At 31.9% G+C, this 19446-nt stretch overlaps 1 protein-coding gene across 1 annotated transcript in view; it reads left to right on the top strand.

The window, feature by feature from the left end:
* The window catches only part of LOC115886131, a 183414-nt gene that overhangs the window by 137013 nt on the left and 26955 nt on the right, over positions 1-19446 (top strand). The window contains exons 3-4 of the mRNA XM_030905204.1: positions 8551-8711; positions 14508-14738. Coding sequence (XP_030761064.1) covers positions 8551-8711; positions 14508-14738 — 392 coding nt within the window. The remainder of the gene's footprint in view (positions 1-8550; positions 8712-14507; positions 14739-19446) is intronic.

Below are 19446 nucleotides of genomic sequence, written 5' to 3' on the forward strand. Positions count from 1 at the left end.
TGTAGGTTACAAAGCGAAAAAGTCGGAGAGGATATCAATAAATTCTTAACAGAAGCTCCAGATAAGAACTACTTAATGTGGAAGGTAATAAAACATAATATTTTTAAAGTTCATTCCTCTTATAACTATATTGTGACATTTTCAGGTTTGCTTGATAATTGGATTGACTGGTGCTTATAGACGAAATGAACTAAGGCAGTTGTCTATAAATGATATTCAAGACAAAAACGAGTATTTACAATAACTGATGAAATAATTAAAAATATAAGTGCCCTACAGCTTATTCGAAAATACCTAAATTTACGACCTTTCAATGTACGTTATCAAACGTTTTTTATAAATTATCGCCAAGGAAAGTATTCTAGACATACATACAGCCGTTACTCGCTGACGAGTATTCGACACACATAAAGAAGATGGTCACGTAAGGCGTTTTCTTTCTGTGACTGAAAAGCCCGATACGTGATGTTCTCTGCCTACCGCACTCCGGACATTCAAAAATCTCATTGCTTTGTTGCCTCTTTATTTTTTGGTTGCCGCTGTTAACTGAGTTTACAACCCTTCTCCATTGAGTTCTATTATGAGCTGCTTTTTCCCACTCATTCTGCATGTTAATTCCCTTTAAATTTTCGTGGAAAATGTCCTTGTATCTTTTTAGTTGTCCACCCGGCCTCCTCTTACCGTCTACAAGCTCACCGTAAAGCAGAGATTTTGGTATGCGGTTTTCTTGCATTCTGCATACGTGACCAGCCCATCTTAAGTGGGATTTTGTGACCATGACTTCAATACTCTCGCAGTTTTTTCAAAGACCGATACGTTTGAGACATGATGGAACCACCGGACTCTTAAGAGTTGTCTAGGGTGTCTCTGTTGCAACTTGTTTAATGCGTTCATGTGTCGGCGGTAAGGCACCCAGGTTTCGCTCCCATATAACATTGTGGGGATTATAATTGCTCGGTATACTGCAAGTTTTGTTTTTGTACTCAAGTCATGATTGTAGAAAACCCTGTCTTTTAATTTCCAGAATGCTCTTGAGGCGCTACTAATCCTGTGCTGAATTTCAGAGTCAATATTGTCCTTTCCCGAAATCAAACTGCCAAGGTAATCGAATTCCGCCACATATTCCAATAGTTCTTCGATTTTTATAGCATTGTTGTGACCTTCCCGGGGAGTGCACATGATTTTAGTTTTGTCGATGTTTAGCTTAAGGCCCAAAGCCTCGTATGCCCAGGTATATGTGTTCAACATTTCTTGTAATTATTGTACCGTGTTTGCAACTAGAGCGCAGTCGTCAGCGTATTGAAGTTCTGTGATAAATTTTGTACGTGTTTTTGCTCTCAGTCTTTTTAAATCCTCTCTCCTGCAGTTTGCTGTCCACTATAATGGAGAGCGCTGCCATGAATATGTTGAATAGGAGAGGCGCTAAGACACACCCCTGCCTAACTCCTGTATTTGTTAGGAATGGGTCGCTCAGTGATCCATGATGTGGCACTCTTGACTTGTTGTTATGGAGGCTTTTACACACTTTAAGAAATTTGTTGGGTACTCCGAACTTTTCCATAATTGCCCAAAGCGCATCTCTGTTCACAAAGTCGAAGGTTTTTGTTAGATCGATGAATGCAACATAAAGTTTAGACTGCTGCTCTTTTACTTTTTCCTGTAGTTGACGGATGGAAAATATGAAATCGGCGGTGCCGCGGTTGGTACGAAAACCCGTTTGCGATTCTGGAAGAATTTTTTTTATATATGGGTGCAGGCGGTTTGACATTATTTTTGCAAGAATTTTTCCGCCGATAGCCAATAGCGAAATTCCCCGGTAATTTCCGCAGTCTGATGCACTTCCTTTGTTCTTAAATATATTCACTCTATTCGCGTTGCGAAAATCCTGAGGCACCTTTCCGCTTTCCCATACGACATCGAAGAGAGCCTTAAGATGACCAATAAGTTCTTTACTTGCACACTTATAGATTTCCGCCGGAATCGCGTCACAGCCAGCTGATTTGCTGTTTTTAAGCTGTTTTATGGAGGTCTTTATTTCTTGTTCTGTTATTGGGATGTCTAATACATCGAGGCTGTTATACTGAGGTATTGTGTTTAGTGCTTCCATATTGGGGTTGTTTTCTTGGTTAAGGATATGACTGTAATGTTCTTTCCAGCGATTTCTGATTTTTTTTTCCTCTTTTAGAAGTTCGCCATTTTGAACCATGATTGGGCAGCTTACCTTCTTAGTTGGACCGTATACTTCTTTTACAGCCTGTTGGTGTACTGTTCTGATTCGCTTTTTGTGACCACCAGTTATCCTTTACTTGGCGTAGTTCTCTTCGAAGCGTGTTGTTGGCTGCTTTAAAGTTGTCTACCAGTCTTGGATTATGTGGATTTGCAGTGACTGCTTGATGTGCTCTATGCTTTTGTTCCAACAAAGCCTGTATATGCGGTTGATTTTCGTTAAACCAGTCTGGTTGTTTCTTTCTGTTCGACTTTTCCAGTACTGCTTCGCTGGTTTTATGAATCGCATCCCTTAATTGTGTCCAGCCTTGTTCAGCTTCCAATATTGAGATTGAAGTTATCGGTGGAAGTGATTCCTTGATGGCTTCCCGGAGGGCGTCGGCGGTAATTGGTGTTCATACATTTGGAAAAATCCCATCACTTATTGCACAGTATCTACAATTACCAAATACTAATGAATATACGGGTCATTCTTTTAGAGGAAGTTCAGCCTCTCTCTTGGTTGAAACAGGGGCGAATATTTTAATGTTAAAAAGCCACGGAGGTTGAAAGTCTAATATCCAGCTCTGTAGCAGAAGGCTACATTTCAAGAAAGGAGGAAATTTCAAATAGAATTCTGTCAGGAGGAAAAGGTACTTCAGGTATACGTTTTTCTGATCAAAATAATTCCAAAGAAATTGAATTAAATGGAACTTCAGTCAGCAGCTTCCCAACAAGAATGCCAATGTCATGTCTAAAAGTGGTATTACTTTTTCAAAATGTAATAAATGTACATTTAACATAACAATAAATAGCGAATAAAGCCCTAATTTATTAACTTCTTTATAACTCAACTTCTGTTTATAATACTGTAAGTAATTCTGTACACATCTTTGTTACTTAATAATACACTTTTCATTTGGTTAATAAAAATTTGAATGTAATCTTCCAGGTTCGTCTTGATTTAGAAACAAAATTGTAAAAAAAATTGTTACCTACTTCAAAATACACTCGCTTAAAAAAATTAGTGTGCACCTCGGCCGTATGATCTTTAAATAAATAAATAAATAAATAAATGCCTTTATTGTCAAAAAAATTTTCAATTTGTGGACAAAGGTAAACTAACAAACAAAGTAAAAAAAACAAGGTACACAAACAAACAAACAAAAGATAATACAAAACATTATACAAATAATATTGTCAGTCTTATTGTTAAAATAAACATATATAAATGTTTACAATGTCAAAGAACAAAAAAATTAAAATAATATTCAAAAATATTTAGCCAGTTTATAGCAAAATATCAATGACCTCTAAATAAATTAATTTCGATGTCATTAGTAAATATAACAATAGCAAACATTAGACCAGTGTTTTCAAGATCAAATTCGATTTTCAATTCATATATAATTCATTACGGCGTAGAAAGCCTTGTCTAGTAAATAAGAGTTCAATGCTTTGCGAAATGAAAAAAATGATGTTATGGATTTGATTTCAAATGGCAGGTGATTGTGCATTTTTTTCGAGTTGTATAATATTGAACTTTTAACTAACTCTGAGCGTGGGGTAGGTAGATAAAGATCTTGCTCCGCGTTCCTGAGTGGATAAGTGTGAGATGGCCTTTCTTGAGAAGCTGATACATGTTTACGTATTAGGCAAACGGATTCAAATATAAATAAGGAAGGAAGAGTCAATATTTTTAATTCTCTAAAAAAGCCCCGGCAATGAGTTCTGCTGTTTAGTCCCAGTGAATATCGAACAGCTCTCTTCTGGAGCTTGAAAATGCGGTCAAATTGAGCCGCACAACACGTACCCCAGAATGGAAGGGCATACCTGAGGTGCGACTCAAAAAGTGCATAATAAACAGTTCTAGCCACTGACAAGTTAAGCTCCTTAGAAACAGACCTTAATGCAAAACAGGCAGAGCTCAATTTTTTCGACAAAGCTTCGATATGTATGTCCCATTTCAGAGAATTGTCCACAACAAGCCCTAAGAATTTTACGGATTTTACGACGTCAATGGTGGTGTTGTCAAGTACAAAAGGCTGCAACGAGTTTTTATACGACAAAGCCTTAGTTTTAGAAATGTTGAGACTCAGGAGGTTCGAATCGCACCAAGATTTAATGGTGATTAAGTCATTTGATATAATCCTATGAAGTGCCGCGATGTCCTTGTTGCTCCAAGTGAAGCTAGTGTCGTCCGCAAAAAGACATATTTTGCCACTGATGTTTATGTTAGCAATGTCGTTAATAAAAAGAAGAAACAAAATAGGGCCTAGTACTGAGCCTTGTGGTACTCCACATTCTATTGGCTTGCTAGAAGACAACGTGGTATCCACCCTCACAAGTTGACTTCTGTTGCTCAGATACGACTTAAACCATTCGAGAGATGATCCCCTGAACCCATAGTGCTGCAGTTTATTAATTAGGATCTTATGATTTACACAATCGAACGCCTTAGAAAAATCACAGAAAATTGTTGCTGTAGAATGATGGTTGTTTAGGCTGGAGTAAACTTTATTAAGGAGGAAAACATAGCGTCATTTGTGGACTTGTTGCTTAGAAATCCAAATTGATATTCAGTAAGTATTTTGTACTTAAACAGAAAAGATACCAGCCTGCTTTTAACCAACCTTTCTATGATCTTAGATAGCGTTGGAAGGAGTGCAATTGGGCGATAGTTAGAAGCTTCATCTTTGTCTCCTCCTTTGTGCAGTGGAATGATTTTGGAACGACATGTTTATTAAAGTTGTTAGGTGATTCAGAGTGCTTTCTGGCAAATTCGAAAACATTTTTAAAGTTAGCCCGTCTGTCCCAGAAGAGGATTTATTTTTGATGGTATTAATTGTACTGCGAAGCTCTTCAAGAACTACGTGCGAAAAAAAGAAACTGTGTAAGTTTACATTATCATTAGAGAGATAAGAAAGTGGATCATAGGAGGACATATGGTATTAGTTAAGTTTTTCGCTACATTTACAAAGTAATCGTTAAGGTTCTCAGGCGAGGTAGAGATATTGCTAGACGAAGAAGCTTTGTTTCTTAACTCATTCACAATACACCATGTTTCCTTAGCAGCTCTATTGTCCTCATCTGAAATTTGCGGCCGAGGCGTAGCCGACTAATTTATTCCACTAATTTTGAGATTCCGAATCAAGCTTTATATTACAGGACACCCAGTATACTTAAACATATTTGATTATTCAAAGATAAAAAGACTTATTATCATTACAAGATCGACTAAACAACAAAACACATAAAAACTCAACAAGTATTTTTTTCTTCGGTACTTCTCGACACGCACAAGAAAATTTTGCATTACCTATGGCCTTATCTACGTTTTAAGCTTCAGAGAAAGCAGCTATACTGGTACAAAAACAGCTAGCTTCAAGCTTTGTTGTTTTTGCGAGGAAATAACCAACGCAGGCTGTTAGCTTCGTATCGCCTTAATTGATAAATTACCATAAGATTTAATCTTTGCCGGACTTTCCAATTAAAAACTTCCAAAGAAATGCGTTTAAAAGTTTTTATTTACAACCACATATTATGTAATACTGACATTACTGACTTTTAAAAAATTTGAAAGTCAAATTATCTACATTTCTTCCATTTCCTTCACTCGGTTTTTCTTATTTCTCGCGTCATTTAATTAAGCAAAATATTGCTGTAATATCTTTATTAAATACTTATCTAACATCAACAAAAATAAACAAGAAGATTAACAATAATAATTGAAAATTTTAATACATTTATTTGTTGAAGGTAAAAATGCTAATAGACTTCTTTGACTTAAAACCTACATTCTGGCGTTTTAAAAAAGCGACGAGTTTGTGATATTTTGATGTCAGTCTTTTCCCTTAATTCTAGCATTGTCCGTATCATGCTGTACGTAGCCCAAAGAGTAGATGGCTTTTTCTGCCTTGCCATGTCGCTAAAATATGCCATCAAGACTGTCTCTCAAGCAATATTCTTAGAATTTCTTTCGGCACACCATTTTTCGTATACTTTCAATGCTATTTCATATCGCTCCCTACTTTTCTCTGGAAGTAAACTGGCTTTTGCTCCTTTTGCAGCTTCTGTAAGTTCTGGTGGAGAACCAGTATTAAAATAGTTTTCATTATCAGAACTTTCCGACAACATTCTGGTTTTCTATGTTATACAGGGTTGTTCACCACATACGACACGGAGTATTGTAGCTAAACGATGAGATTTTTACAAATTGTAAGTTTGGGGTTCGTTGAAGGACTATTAGAGCTACAATTTAAAAATATTTTTACAAGATACAGAGTGTCCCAAATAAATAAAAAATATCAAAGTTGTATTTTTTTAAATGGAACACCCTGTATATTATTACATTTTTAGTTTCTACGATTAAAATAAAGGTAAATTTGATTAAGATTTATTATACTTAAACCTTACCGTTTTTGAAATATTTTCAAGTTTGTGAAATTGCAGTAAAAATTTTAAGGCTTCATTTCTCCAAGGGTATCAAAGTTTTTAATACTAAATATTTACTGAAGTTTATTTACTGATCAGTTATTGTGTTACAATAATAAAAATAATACTACCTTATACAGAGTGTCTAAAAATTTATTTTAAATAATTATTAGCTTCAAACGCCAATAACTTCTTTAATTTAAATGGAATGCCCTGTATATTTTAGGAGAATCAGATGCACAATTAAATTGTCTATCAAATTGTATTATACCATTTTTTACCTATCCCTTCAAGTTTTCGTAGAAAATGCATTTTCTTATAATTTAGACCTCATTTATCAATATATCCATGGAATACTTATTGACATTTTAGATTGTTTTTAAAGCAACAAATGTACAAAATGTACAAACTAGTAATATTATCGTTTTTAGCAAAACGATAATATTACTAGCCCATTTGTATGCAAAAAGAAAACTATTTAAATCTTTATAAAAGAGTATACCATTAATTAAATATAACACCATTATTTCCGCCCATATACTAATTAATGACATACTTAATTGTGTTCGTTAATAAATTATTATAAATAAATGTGGATTTTTGAGTCAGAAATCAATATAATAATGAGTTATCAAATTAAAGTCTTTGTTGTTATAAATAAGCATTTATTAAAAAATGAAATATCATTTTTAAGGTGTTACTTTTTATCACACTGTCTAATGCCCATACAAAATTCAATTATTATTAATCAACGCAAACAGTCAGTTAATGTAGTTTGAATACTGGAATCATATTAATTGGTCCTCTTTAACAAATATTTAAACAGTTTTTTTTTATTTTTTAATGAAATAAACGAATTATATCGACAATATTAGTATCTGTACTCTTTAAAAATTTGGTACATCTTTAAAAATAATCTAAAATGTCAATAGTCCATGGGTATATTGATAAATAAGTTCTAAATTACAAGAAAATGCATTTTCTACGGAAACTTAAAGAGAGAGGTAAAAAATGGTATAATATAATTTGATAGACAATTAAATTGTGCATCTGATTCTCGTAAAATATACAGGGTGTTCCATTTAAATTAAACAAGTTATTGCCGTTTGAAGCTAATAATTATTTAAAATAAATTTTTAGACACTCTGTATAAGGTAGTATTATTTTTATTATTGTAACACAATAACTGATCAGTAAATAAACTTCAGTAAATATTTAGTATTAAAAACTTTGATACCCTTGGAGAAATGAAGCCTTAAAATTTTTACTGCAATTTCACAAACTTGAAAATATTTCAAAAACGGTAAGGTTTAAGTATAATAAATCTTAATCAAATTTACCTTTATTTTAATCGTAGAAACTAAAAATGTAATAATATACAGGGTGTTCCATTTAAAAAAATACAACTTTGTTATTTTTAACTTATTTGGGACACTCTGTATCTTGTAAAATTATTTTTAAATTGTACCTCTAATAGTCCTTCATCGAACCCAAAACTTACAATTTGTAAAAATCTCATCGTTTAGCTACAATACTCCGTGTCGTATGTGGTGAACAACCCTGTATAAATTCGAAAAAACGAACGAGAAATTCAAAACTGTCACTTAATTATTTGCTTTGCTGTTGAAGGTTTGCGCCATAACAGCCACTGGTACCGGCAAAGATAATTCTTTGTGTTAACTATAATATTCTTTGGTACCGGTAACTATAGATATGGAAATGCCAAAATAGAAAACGACAAATTTTCGCATATTTATTTATTTTTTTAAATAAAATATTATCTTTATTTCTTAATTAATGATGTGGTTGTAAAAAAATATATTACTATTTTTATAAAATTTTCATGTCATAAGGTTGAGATTTATTTACAGAAAGAAAATATTATAGTATTTTTCATTCTTTTTTTTCCAGGGGAAAAAAATATACTACCAGACACTGATAGTGGAAAAAAATGAAGCTCAAGGTCAACCAAAAACTAGAGAAACAGTCCATGTCAAGTGTTCTATGCTGTCTATCAAAGAACACACTGTGTCGAGAAGAAACGTTTTTCCAGCTGGATTTGAGGAACCAATGTAAGTATCTTGAATGATTGTAAACTCATTAATATAAAAATTAGATGATATTGTTATTTTTATTATTGAAGTTCATTACTTGATAAGTTTATTTTGGGAAATCAACGCTAAGAAGTTGCTTTTTTTGAATCTGAGTGTACAGTGTGTCCCATTTTGGTTGAAATCATAGGGTATCTCCGTTATTAGTGAAGATAGAAGGGTGTGGTTTGCACAAACCTGTCCCACTTTTTCGTGAAACGGAAAATGCTGCAAACAAAATTTTCATAGCCCTCTTAGTTTCTGAGCTACAGGGTCTTTTCGAAGATGTTGCAATTTGGGGCACCCCCTGTATCTCTGTTATTGTTAAAGGTATCGAGAAGGCGAAAACTGCTTATTGTAGAATTTTTTACGTGGAATACAATGGCGTAGTCTGTTTTTCTACCAAAAAAATATTTTTGAAAATACGAACTAAAGTTATGTTTTCTCAAATGGAACAACCTATATATTTATAAATCATATGATCTGTCTTGTTATGAGCTTCTCAAAAATATATATCACTCTATATTTATTTTCACTATTTACTGCAATATTTAAAATATATCATTTTCTTATTAGTAGGCCGTGATAAATAACAAAAAATCAAAATGATATTTACTAAAATAGTCATACACATATTAAAATTTATTTGGGATTGGTATATTTTACTTTTGAAATAACTGTTACCACTGAACCTGTGAATATATTTTTCTTTTTTTTTATAACGGAATGGGTTTGCAAATATCTAAAAGCTTGAATTATTAAAGCATTTTTCAGGTGTTCGACATTGTTGTAGTGCCCACGATATATTTCGTATTTCAAAAATCCTCAAAATCAGAAATCGAGAACGGCAAAATCCGGGAATCGAGGAGGCTATAAATATGTGTTCATTGGTTCCAATTCATTGATTTGAAAAATAATAATTTAACAGTATTCTAATATTTTCATGAGTTATGTTTCCCATCTTGCTGAAAGTATATTTCACGTAAATTAGCTAAAGGAATATCTAAAATTTCCGATACGATAGATTATTCGTACGTATACACGTATTCCAAGATTTACAAATAGCGGTAGGGAGTTAAGTTTCCCTAATATATAAAGAATTTATTAGCGGCTCCCAAAATAAAACAAGAGACAGATAGCAGTATACTTTTAATAATTCTTTAGTTTCTTTTATTATCAATCATGGCCTACTAATAAATATGATCTTTTAATAAAAACTTTTAAATATTGCAGTAAATAGTGAAAATAAATATAGAGTGATATATATTTTTGAGAAGCTTATGGCAAGACACATCATATGATTTATAAATATACAGAGTGTTCCATTTAAAAAAACATAACTTTAGTTCATATTTTTAAAAATATTTTTTTGGTAGAAAACCAGACTACGCCACTGTATTCTACGTAAAAAGTTCTACAATAAACAGTTTTCACCTTCTCGATACCTTTAACCATAACAGAGATACGGGGGGTGTCTCAAATTGCAAAACTTTCAAAAAGACCCTGTAGCTCGGAAACGAAGAGGGCTCTGAAAATTTTGTTTACGGCATCTTCCGTTTGACAAAAAAGTGAGACAGGTTTGTGCAAACCGCACCCTTCTATCTTCACTAATAACAGAATGGGACACCCTGTACAGGGTGGTCGAAATTGGTCTGTTTTAACAGAGAAAACCTATTTCCTGACTAGATAGAGCATAACCGACGTAGATGTCATGGGCTCGATTTCTGAGACAGGTTTAATGGCATAAACTGCCTCTGTTGATATTTTCACTGCCAACTGAGATACGGGGTCTTTTTGAATTGTTTACCATTTTGATAATTGCCCATAACTTTTTTATTTCGTGGAATAATAAAATTCTGTAAAAACGTTGCACTTTTTTAAGAATAATCCAGTGGCGTAGTCAGTTTTTTTCTATGCTTGCTCTTTTTATTAGAAATAATAAAAAATATAATTTTTAAATATAAATCATAGTTGGCTATGATTTAAAAAAAATGCTGGCATTTAACCCTTTCCAACGATTTAAAGTTATGGGTATTTATTTCTAAGAATGAGAGAAATATTTTTTTTTTCTATATTAGTATTAGTAATAACAATTGAAACCGATACAATAAACAAAGAACAAAACTAAAAACACGTATTTTTTGAGTGACGAATATAGTTTTCTAAAATGTTAATTTACCTTTTCAAAAATCTTTAATTATGCAGATAAATAATAATATACAATATAAAATTATAAAAAAATAATTAGGCAAAGAGGTCAACACAAAATCAAGGCCCGCTTCGATATAAAGATAAAAAACCTAATATTTCTCTCATTCTTAGAAATAAATACCCATAAATTTATATCGTTGGAAAGGATTAAACGCCAGCATTTTTTTAAGTTCATAGCCCACTATGATTTCCATTTAAAAAATTATATTTTTTAATATTTCTGACAAAAAGAGCAACTCGAGAGAAAAACTGACTACGCCACTGGATTGTGCTTAAAAAAGTGCCTTCAGAACGTTTTTACAGAATTTTATTATTCCGTGAAATACAAAAGTTATAGGCAATTTTTCAAATGATAAAAAATTCAAAAAGACCCCGTATCTCAGTTGGCAGTGAAAATATCAACAGGCGGTTTACGCCATTAAACGTGTCTAAGAAATCGAGCTCATGACATCTATGACGGTTTTGCTCTATCTTGCCAGGAAACAGGTTTTCTTTGTTAAAACAGACCAATTTCGACCACCCTGGAGTTATAGTTTTTAAGGTCCTTAATATCAATATTTGACTTGTGTTCTATAATGATTTGGTAGTATTATTCTACTTTAATTTAGTTTTATTGCAATTTATAAACAAAACAGTTGCTTTAATTGATACAATTCAAGATTTAGTGCTATTATTAATCTATGGTTGACCTTTAAATAGAGGAAACCTGTCAACGAGGTTGCCCTTCGTCCTTTAAGTGCCTAATAAACTTCAGCTAAGTCCTTAAGGACATAGACAAAGAGATCAATTCTGTTGTTGCCCCGCACTGTTCAATCCCCATCTGGCTCGATTGTTGGCTATATTCAGGACAATTAGTCTTGTTTTAGTCATGCTAATTGGAGACGGTTATTAGCAATATCCGGCTAAGGATTTTGTTACCAAATTATAAGGGATATAGAATAGAGTGTCCTAATTCTGAATATTTACAGACAAATAATATAAAAAATAAACCTACCAAATTGGAGATACCCAAGATACACAAAGCAGATTTAAACAAAAAAAAAACTTTTTAAATTGATTAACTATGACTTCTTAAAAAGAATTTTTATACTTTTCGAACGATATATATTTATGCGGAATGTTTCTTTGACTAGTATTATATAGGGAGAGTCTTAAATAAGTGAAAATATTTTTAGGGGTGGTATATTTCGACCTCAGAAACACGATTATGATTTTTTTCCGCGAAAAATTTTTTTCGAAAAAAAATTGGAATGTTTTTTAGTTAAAAACATAATTTCTTGATAGTATGACAACATAGGTATTAGATTAAATTTACTAGAAAGATAACCCAGGAAAGATCAAGTGGTTCCCAAAATTTAAGCAATTTTTTTTTGGAAATTTTCAAAGTAAAATAATTTGGTTATTTTGGACTTATTTGAAAAACGGTAAAGAGAAAATATGTTTCTTTTATCGAGATCTACCATCCATGAAAATATTTGCACTTATTTAAGACTCACCCTGTATATGACGATATTTTATTAATGTAATAATTCTACAGTAAACACTTTTAATATGAAAAATATTCATGAGAGTGTAATAAAACATTTTGATATTGAACGCGTTTGTTATTCATAGATATCAATTCTGTGTTCAATCCAAAAACAAACCTGTATTTTTTCTGCAGGTCCAAATTTAATAAAACAATTTATTTACTATTTCTCAATGACAAATTGACAATTATGTTAAATACATTTAAAATACATTATATGTATTTTTAGGCAACCAAAAATAAACTAGTAACCTTTAAAAATTATTTTTCCTACCACTAGCGACATACTGTGTCCTTAGTCAATACTAAATTATTTTGTCAAAATTTTAACAAAGAAGTTGCCTGGCAATGGGTATCACTATTGTACTATCTGCCATTTTTAGTAGTAATCGGTAGCAGTCTTTACTTACTCGTCAGGCAGACTTTAGTCTGGAACAATTTTTTATATTATTGTGATTATTTTATCCATTTTGTTTAATTTTAGTGTATTGTAACGTTTTTAGTTCGTTACATGTCTTTTTTATATATAATATATGATGTCTGGCCTATCATCACCGGATTCCCTCTCGTTCAGGCCGGATAGTTTATTTGACGCGTAATTTTTACGTTCCCTAGTCGCCAACCCTGTTATCGTTCGACACAACCCTGTTACAATTCTGTGGAGGCGCGCGCTGTCAACATCGCTTCTGTCAACTCTCTCCGTGCTTAACCTCACTTTGTTTTGACGCTCTGTTGTATCCCAGCTTTTGGAAATGGTGATTATTTAAGTCTTGCTGTATAATTTGAATCAGCTGCTATTTCGAGGCTACAGGGTAGAGTTACGGATGTCCCAACTTGTATTTGTGTTTTGCTGGCACGTTGGCGTCCCTTTTCTTTTGTCCTCCAGAATGTCACATGGAAGAAAGGACATGTTGTTTATTATTTATTGAGCCCTCGGAAGTATTTCGAGGGTCCAAGGTACGGACTGTGTCCAAGGTACGGACTGCGTCCAAGGTACGGACTGTGTCCAAGGTACGGACTGTGTCCAAGGTACGGGTAGTGCCTTATGTACAGACATTATCTTATGTACAGATGTCCTGTGGACGAGTGTCCCCAGTAAGAACGATTTTTTCTTACATCTAAGTGCCACAGCGTGGATGTAGCTTGAGTCCCATGCTGCTTCACTCCCATTTCTAAGCCTAGTCAGTAGCTACGGCTGTAAGGATTCATGGTGTCCTCAATCTGGCCCCTTTTGTTGTTTTTTGACCAACAGGATCGCCGACAGACAGTACAGAGATGCTAGACCACCTCACGCTGCTACTGTTTGAAGCAAGGTTACATAAAAGAACAGCTAAGTGTATATTTAAGTTCTAGTTTTACATTTAACATCTAAAATATTTTCAGTCTTAAACAGTAACGTACATTTTAAATAATATCGTACAGACTATATTTAGTGGTTAGATTATTAAGAACATTTATGTCGATGCAGATTGTTACAATGTGATTTAGATTTTAGGTTTCATTATATTACGCCTTGTAATAGTATTACTTTCTATAGATATTATTATTGCGCTATATTAACAGATGAATAACGAGACATGGATTCTAGAATCTACAGGTTGCAACATATCAGATTTAACACCGCATAAAATTTAACAATTTAAATAAAGTAATGCTACTTTTCTTATATTTTCTATAATGTTACACGCATTGTATTTTCTCATAGTCTTTTCATAGAACATATTTACATACATAGTTTTACTCAACAAATAACCACTATAATAATTATTAAAATTGTACAATGATATTTACCATCAGAATTCATCATGAATAAATATAATCATTAGTTTTAAGTAATATACAACTGTGTTTTCTTTCTCTGTACATGCCTGGCGCCCAATATCTATATATCTTTTGTTAATTATTACTGATTAATTTTCTCTCTAGTGAAATACCTTATCCACGACTGCTCTCCGATGAAAAGCTGCCGTTCGCAGTAGTAGTGGTTTAAAAAAACGCTACAGTATTATTATAATATTCTGTATTTTTCACCTTTCCAGAGATTTGGAAACTACGACTAGTCTGATAGGAATGGCACCCCAGCCCAACATAACCGTTGGTGTGCGACAAGCGGGCAAGTTGGTGACAGGAGAGTTAAATGTTTCACCAGGAACTCCACTGCAAATGGAGATATCTTTGGACCCGGTCTCTACGTCAATTTATGGATTGTTGGTCACTCATATGCAAGTATCTGATACCAAAGCTCAAGAAGAAACTATTATTTATAACGGGTGAGTATTTTAATAGATATTTACGATAAAAGTGAGTTAATAGCGAGTTGTGTAACCACACAAGTATCTTAATGGAGTTAACTCGCTTGTATTGTAGAATATTTTATCTACGTCTAACTATAAAAACACACAATTAATTTTAAATATTATTGTACTTAACTATGTACCTATCCTAAAAAATCAATTACCTTAATACCTTTGTTCAAATAACACCATGCATGGGCCAATGTCAATATGACAGTAAATAATATTGATGTCACTAGTTTAAAAAATGAGCGATTCGGAAAGTATTCCCAGGGGGGTGACAGTGAAATAGGAAAATTGGAAACAGTCATTAGTGTCATTCCTGTCATTCTCCTCACGACAAGTATGGCCGCCTAGACAAGGACAGCATTGTTTTTGTCTAACTATTGTCTAACTTTACAGTTTAGAATTGACAGATTTCAGTTTCAGAGACAACTTCAGATTTGTTCTAGAACAAATTCGAAAATATTCGACGCCATTTTAATTAATTCCGTTTAGTTTCGTTTTGGAAGTTCAGTTTAATATTTCGGCTGAAATTTATAAATATAAAGGTAATAAAGTATATAAAATATGTATTACATGAAAAATCCTGGAGAAAATGACGTTTATGCAGTATGTATGTCCCATGTATATGAAAAATAGGTAGTAAATAAACACTGTTTTTACATTTTTTAGATGCAAGAAAATGGTGTTATAATCTCTTTGATTGGCGATTTTTTTGAAAATGGAAACAATTTACAGCAAGGTAAGATCATTTTTAACTATAGCCAACATTAGTTATCTCCAGTATGTGCGATTTATTGTCAATAATGTAATAAATCGGACTGATAATCTGATTATATTATCCGACTAAAAGTCTCTTTTTGCATCTTTTTGATTTATAAGCCAAGTTCTTTGGGAATAATGGACGCTTTTTTTAAACAGTATATTTATATTTTATACCTATTGATATTTTTACATTGTTAATTATAGTATAAAAAAATTGTTTTTCTGTTTTCAGGTTTTTTTATAAGGGTCCCGTTTTCATATTCCTGTGTCCGTTTTCTGTCCTCGAAGTTTGCGAATGCGTGTGTTTATTTACAAATTACTGTAAGTCATCATCAACTTAACTAATTTACGTTAAAAGTGCATATAATTAACTAATTGGTATTGAAACAATACAATCCTCTATATTTTTATATTTATTTAGTCACGTTGTTCCATATTTCAAATAAATATATGTGAATAAATTATTTTTTGGTTTTATTTATGAAAAAAAAAATACAAAATACATTTGAACTGAAAGAGGGCCCGCCATTGAATAACCGGAAACGGAAATGAAAATTAAGCCATCATGTCCTTATCATGTCAACCTGTCAATTGGAAAGTTAGTTCTCCAGACGACAACGAAGGCTTTCGGTGGCGTATCGTGTTTCCACGATTTAACACAGAGTTGACACTTCTTTCTAGTTAATTATTTTATGAGTATTCCCTCTGACTGTGAAGAAGAGGCATTCAGAGCCATTTCTGGATTGCTTCCAGCAAGATCGAAACAGAAATATATGAATATACATAATCTAAGTATGAGAAATGGTGCACCGAAAAAAAAGTGCAGAACTATATAAATGAAAAGGGACTTATAACATATTTTTCCAATTTATCCGTTACTTATAAGCCTTCGTCTCTTTGGGCTTTCTATTCAATGATACGTACTATAATATCTATTAACCACACACCACATGTTTACTGCAATTAATAAACTAATATAAACTTGTCAAAAGATGACCACATATTTTTTAAAATTATTATTTTTAACACTAAAACTATCTACATTGACTATGGAGTACGATTTCAGCCATAGTCAATGTAGATAGTTCTAGTGTTAAGAATAATAATTTTAAAAAATATGTGGTCATCTTTTGAGAGGTTTATATTAATTTATTAATTGTAGTAAACATTATGTGTTGTTAGGTTAGGTTGTGAATATTTTATATTTAATTTTTTGGATTATATTCGACACTATTTTTTTCATATGACACACTGATGAAGGTTATAATGTTAGCCGAAACGTTTTTTTTTAAACAAAAAAAATAATGAAAAACCAAATGAAAACTTAAACAGCGTTTTTCACGAACCTAAATGCCAAGAAAATAAAAAAAATTAGAATAATTTTACATATAAAATGACAACGATCTTTATTTCATAGCCATCCCTGACGCCTTTTTTTCTATGATATTGTATTATTTGCAAATACATTTATTCGAACATTGCAAAATATACATATAAATTTTGTGAATGCAAATAATAATACATCACTATTAGTAGATATTGAATGTTTTTTTATTAAATTAGATCGATTTTCAAACCCCAAAGTTTAAAACATATTTTACATTTTACCCATTATCTTATGTAGCTATTCATTATTTGTATATTGTAAAATATTTGCTGCATTTGTATGGTTCATAGTTTATTTGCCAAATATTTATTACTATAAATACGTGTATATATATATATATATATATATATATATATATATATATATATATATATATATATATATATATATATATATATATATATATATATATATATATATATATATATATATATATATATATATATATATATATATATATATATTGTATTTATTAACTGTATATTATGTATATTTCATGTAAACTATATCATTTTTAAAATACAAACCAAAAATACGAGGAATAATTATGTTTTCCATGTATTCTACAACATATTTATTAATCCGTAGTATCTAACTAGCGTGACGTCATAAATCTCGCTCCGAGGCTGTTCTATTAGAGACGGCATTGATCTGGTATTTAGAAATGTCAAAAGCTGATGACATTTGACTTTTTACAATTATAACATTTCGTGTTGATTTTTGCAAGAAGAGGAAGAACTGTCACTTGTTTTATTATTTTCCTTATCTATTTCACGAAAGTAAAAAGAATTGCCTATCTGATTCGTTCAGGCACTCAATTTAAAGAATATCAGTAACTTTTTTGACAGAGGGATTTTATATTTGCCATGTTGGTAAAAAATAACGGTCAAAATTCAAAGTTATTCATTTTATAGACTATAGTCATCTAAACAAGGAGTGCGGTTATGAAAATGCGTGAGTTAAGAAGCTCCTAACGCACTCAATCTGCGTGAGTTAAGAGCTTCTTAACTCATTGACGTAGATAAAATTATTTACAAGTGTTTTCTTAAGCTGTGTTAAAACACAACATTTTCGATTAAAAGACTAAGAAAGGAGTACAATGCTATCCATGTATTCGGCACAAAATTTTCTATCTCCGTTCCTGCTTTGGTTTGGAAGCATCAGTATACCAAGATATGGTCTTTCACCTGTTGAGCAAAAGTTTCTCTATTTCAATTCTCTTTGTTGCTCAATACTATAGAGAGGTGTTTCTCAAAGTTGTACAGTGACGTCTAGAATGACCTCCATTGCTGCTGTTGTGATGGTTCTTGTGGCTCTTGTGATGCAGATGCATGTCAGACTTTGCATTTTGCACAAATTTTGTTGCCTTGTTGTACGTTCTTTAATTTTGTGTACCAAGCAATCGCTCCATAAGTAATCATGAGTCTTACTATCATGGTATACATCCAGCTCAAAATGTTAACATCTATTCCCGGCCAGTCTTCTGCATATCATGAGAGTCTTTGCGAAAAGCCCAAGTAAACTAACATCAACTTTGTGTTGTTGAATTTTTATATAGTTTATTAACATAATATCTTCTAAAATAAAGTCAGAGGAAAACATAAAAACGAAATATACAGGGTTCAAAAAACATGTGCCATCTCTCGTGGGGAGATTCTTCCTCACGTAAAAATAAGATGTATTTTTCATATCAACATAGGTCCTATTCTTTTTTGTTTCGTAGCTACAGGGTGTTAAAGTCTTAATAACATACTTTAATGCTAAAAAAGTGTCGATAAATTAATCAAGGACGTGCATATGGGTTATCACGGGAATATTTAAAAAAAGACATGTGCGCCACTGACTTTTTTTCTTTTGATATAAATATTGTGTAGGCCGTTTAATGCCAATTAAAAGTCATGTCTTGATATTTTGTCGAATTCTTAATAAAATGCAATTTTATTAATCACAATTATTAATAAAATTAAAATAAGAATAAAATTAATAACATATATTTTACCTAATTTATTGTTCAATATTATTACTATTGTTCCCGCCTACAGCAATTTCAAATAAAAAAAATAATGGTAGGTATTTAAAATAATTACAAAAAAAATAATTTTAAGAAGTTTTAAATCCTGTAACTCTAAAACTATGCATTTCCATATCCATGTTTATAGGAACTTTTTTTCATATTTTCTGATGAGGAATCAATGAGTACTTATTTAAAACTTTTACAAGTTAATGATAGTAAATTTTTAAAGGTTACTATTAGACTTGGATCAAGGCAGATTAATAAAATTGCGTTTATCTCATCAAGGAGGCCGAATATCAAGAGACAACTAATTATAATTGGCATTAAACTGCTTACACTATTTCGCTAACAAAAGAAAAAAAGTCAGTGGCGTACATGTTTGTTTTTAGAAAAATGTTCCAGTGATAACTTATATGTACGTCCCTGGTGAATACGTTGACACTTTTTAGCGTTAAAATATGTCGCATTTGTAGTAACTTTTACCCTCAAAATTTCACTCGAAACGCTAAAAGTAC

Source organism: Sitophilus oryzae, unplaced genomic scaffold (assembly GCF_002938485.1).
Source record: "Sitophilus oryzae breed Bouriz unplaced genomic scaffold, Soryzae_2.0 scaffold_469_pilon_pilon, whole genome shotgun sequence".
NCBI lineage: Eukaryota > Metazoa > Arthropoda > Insecta > Coleoptera > Curculionidae > Sitophilus > Sitophilus oryzae.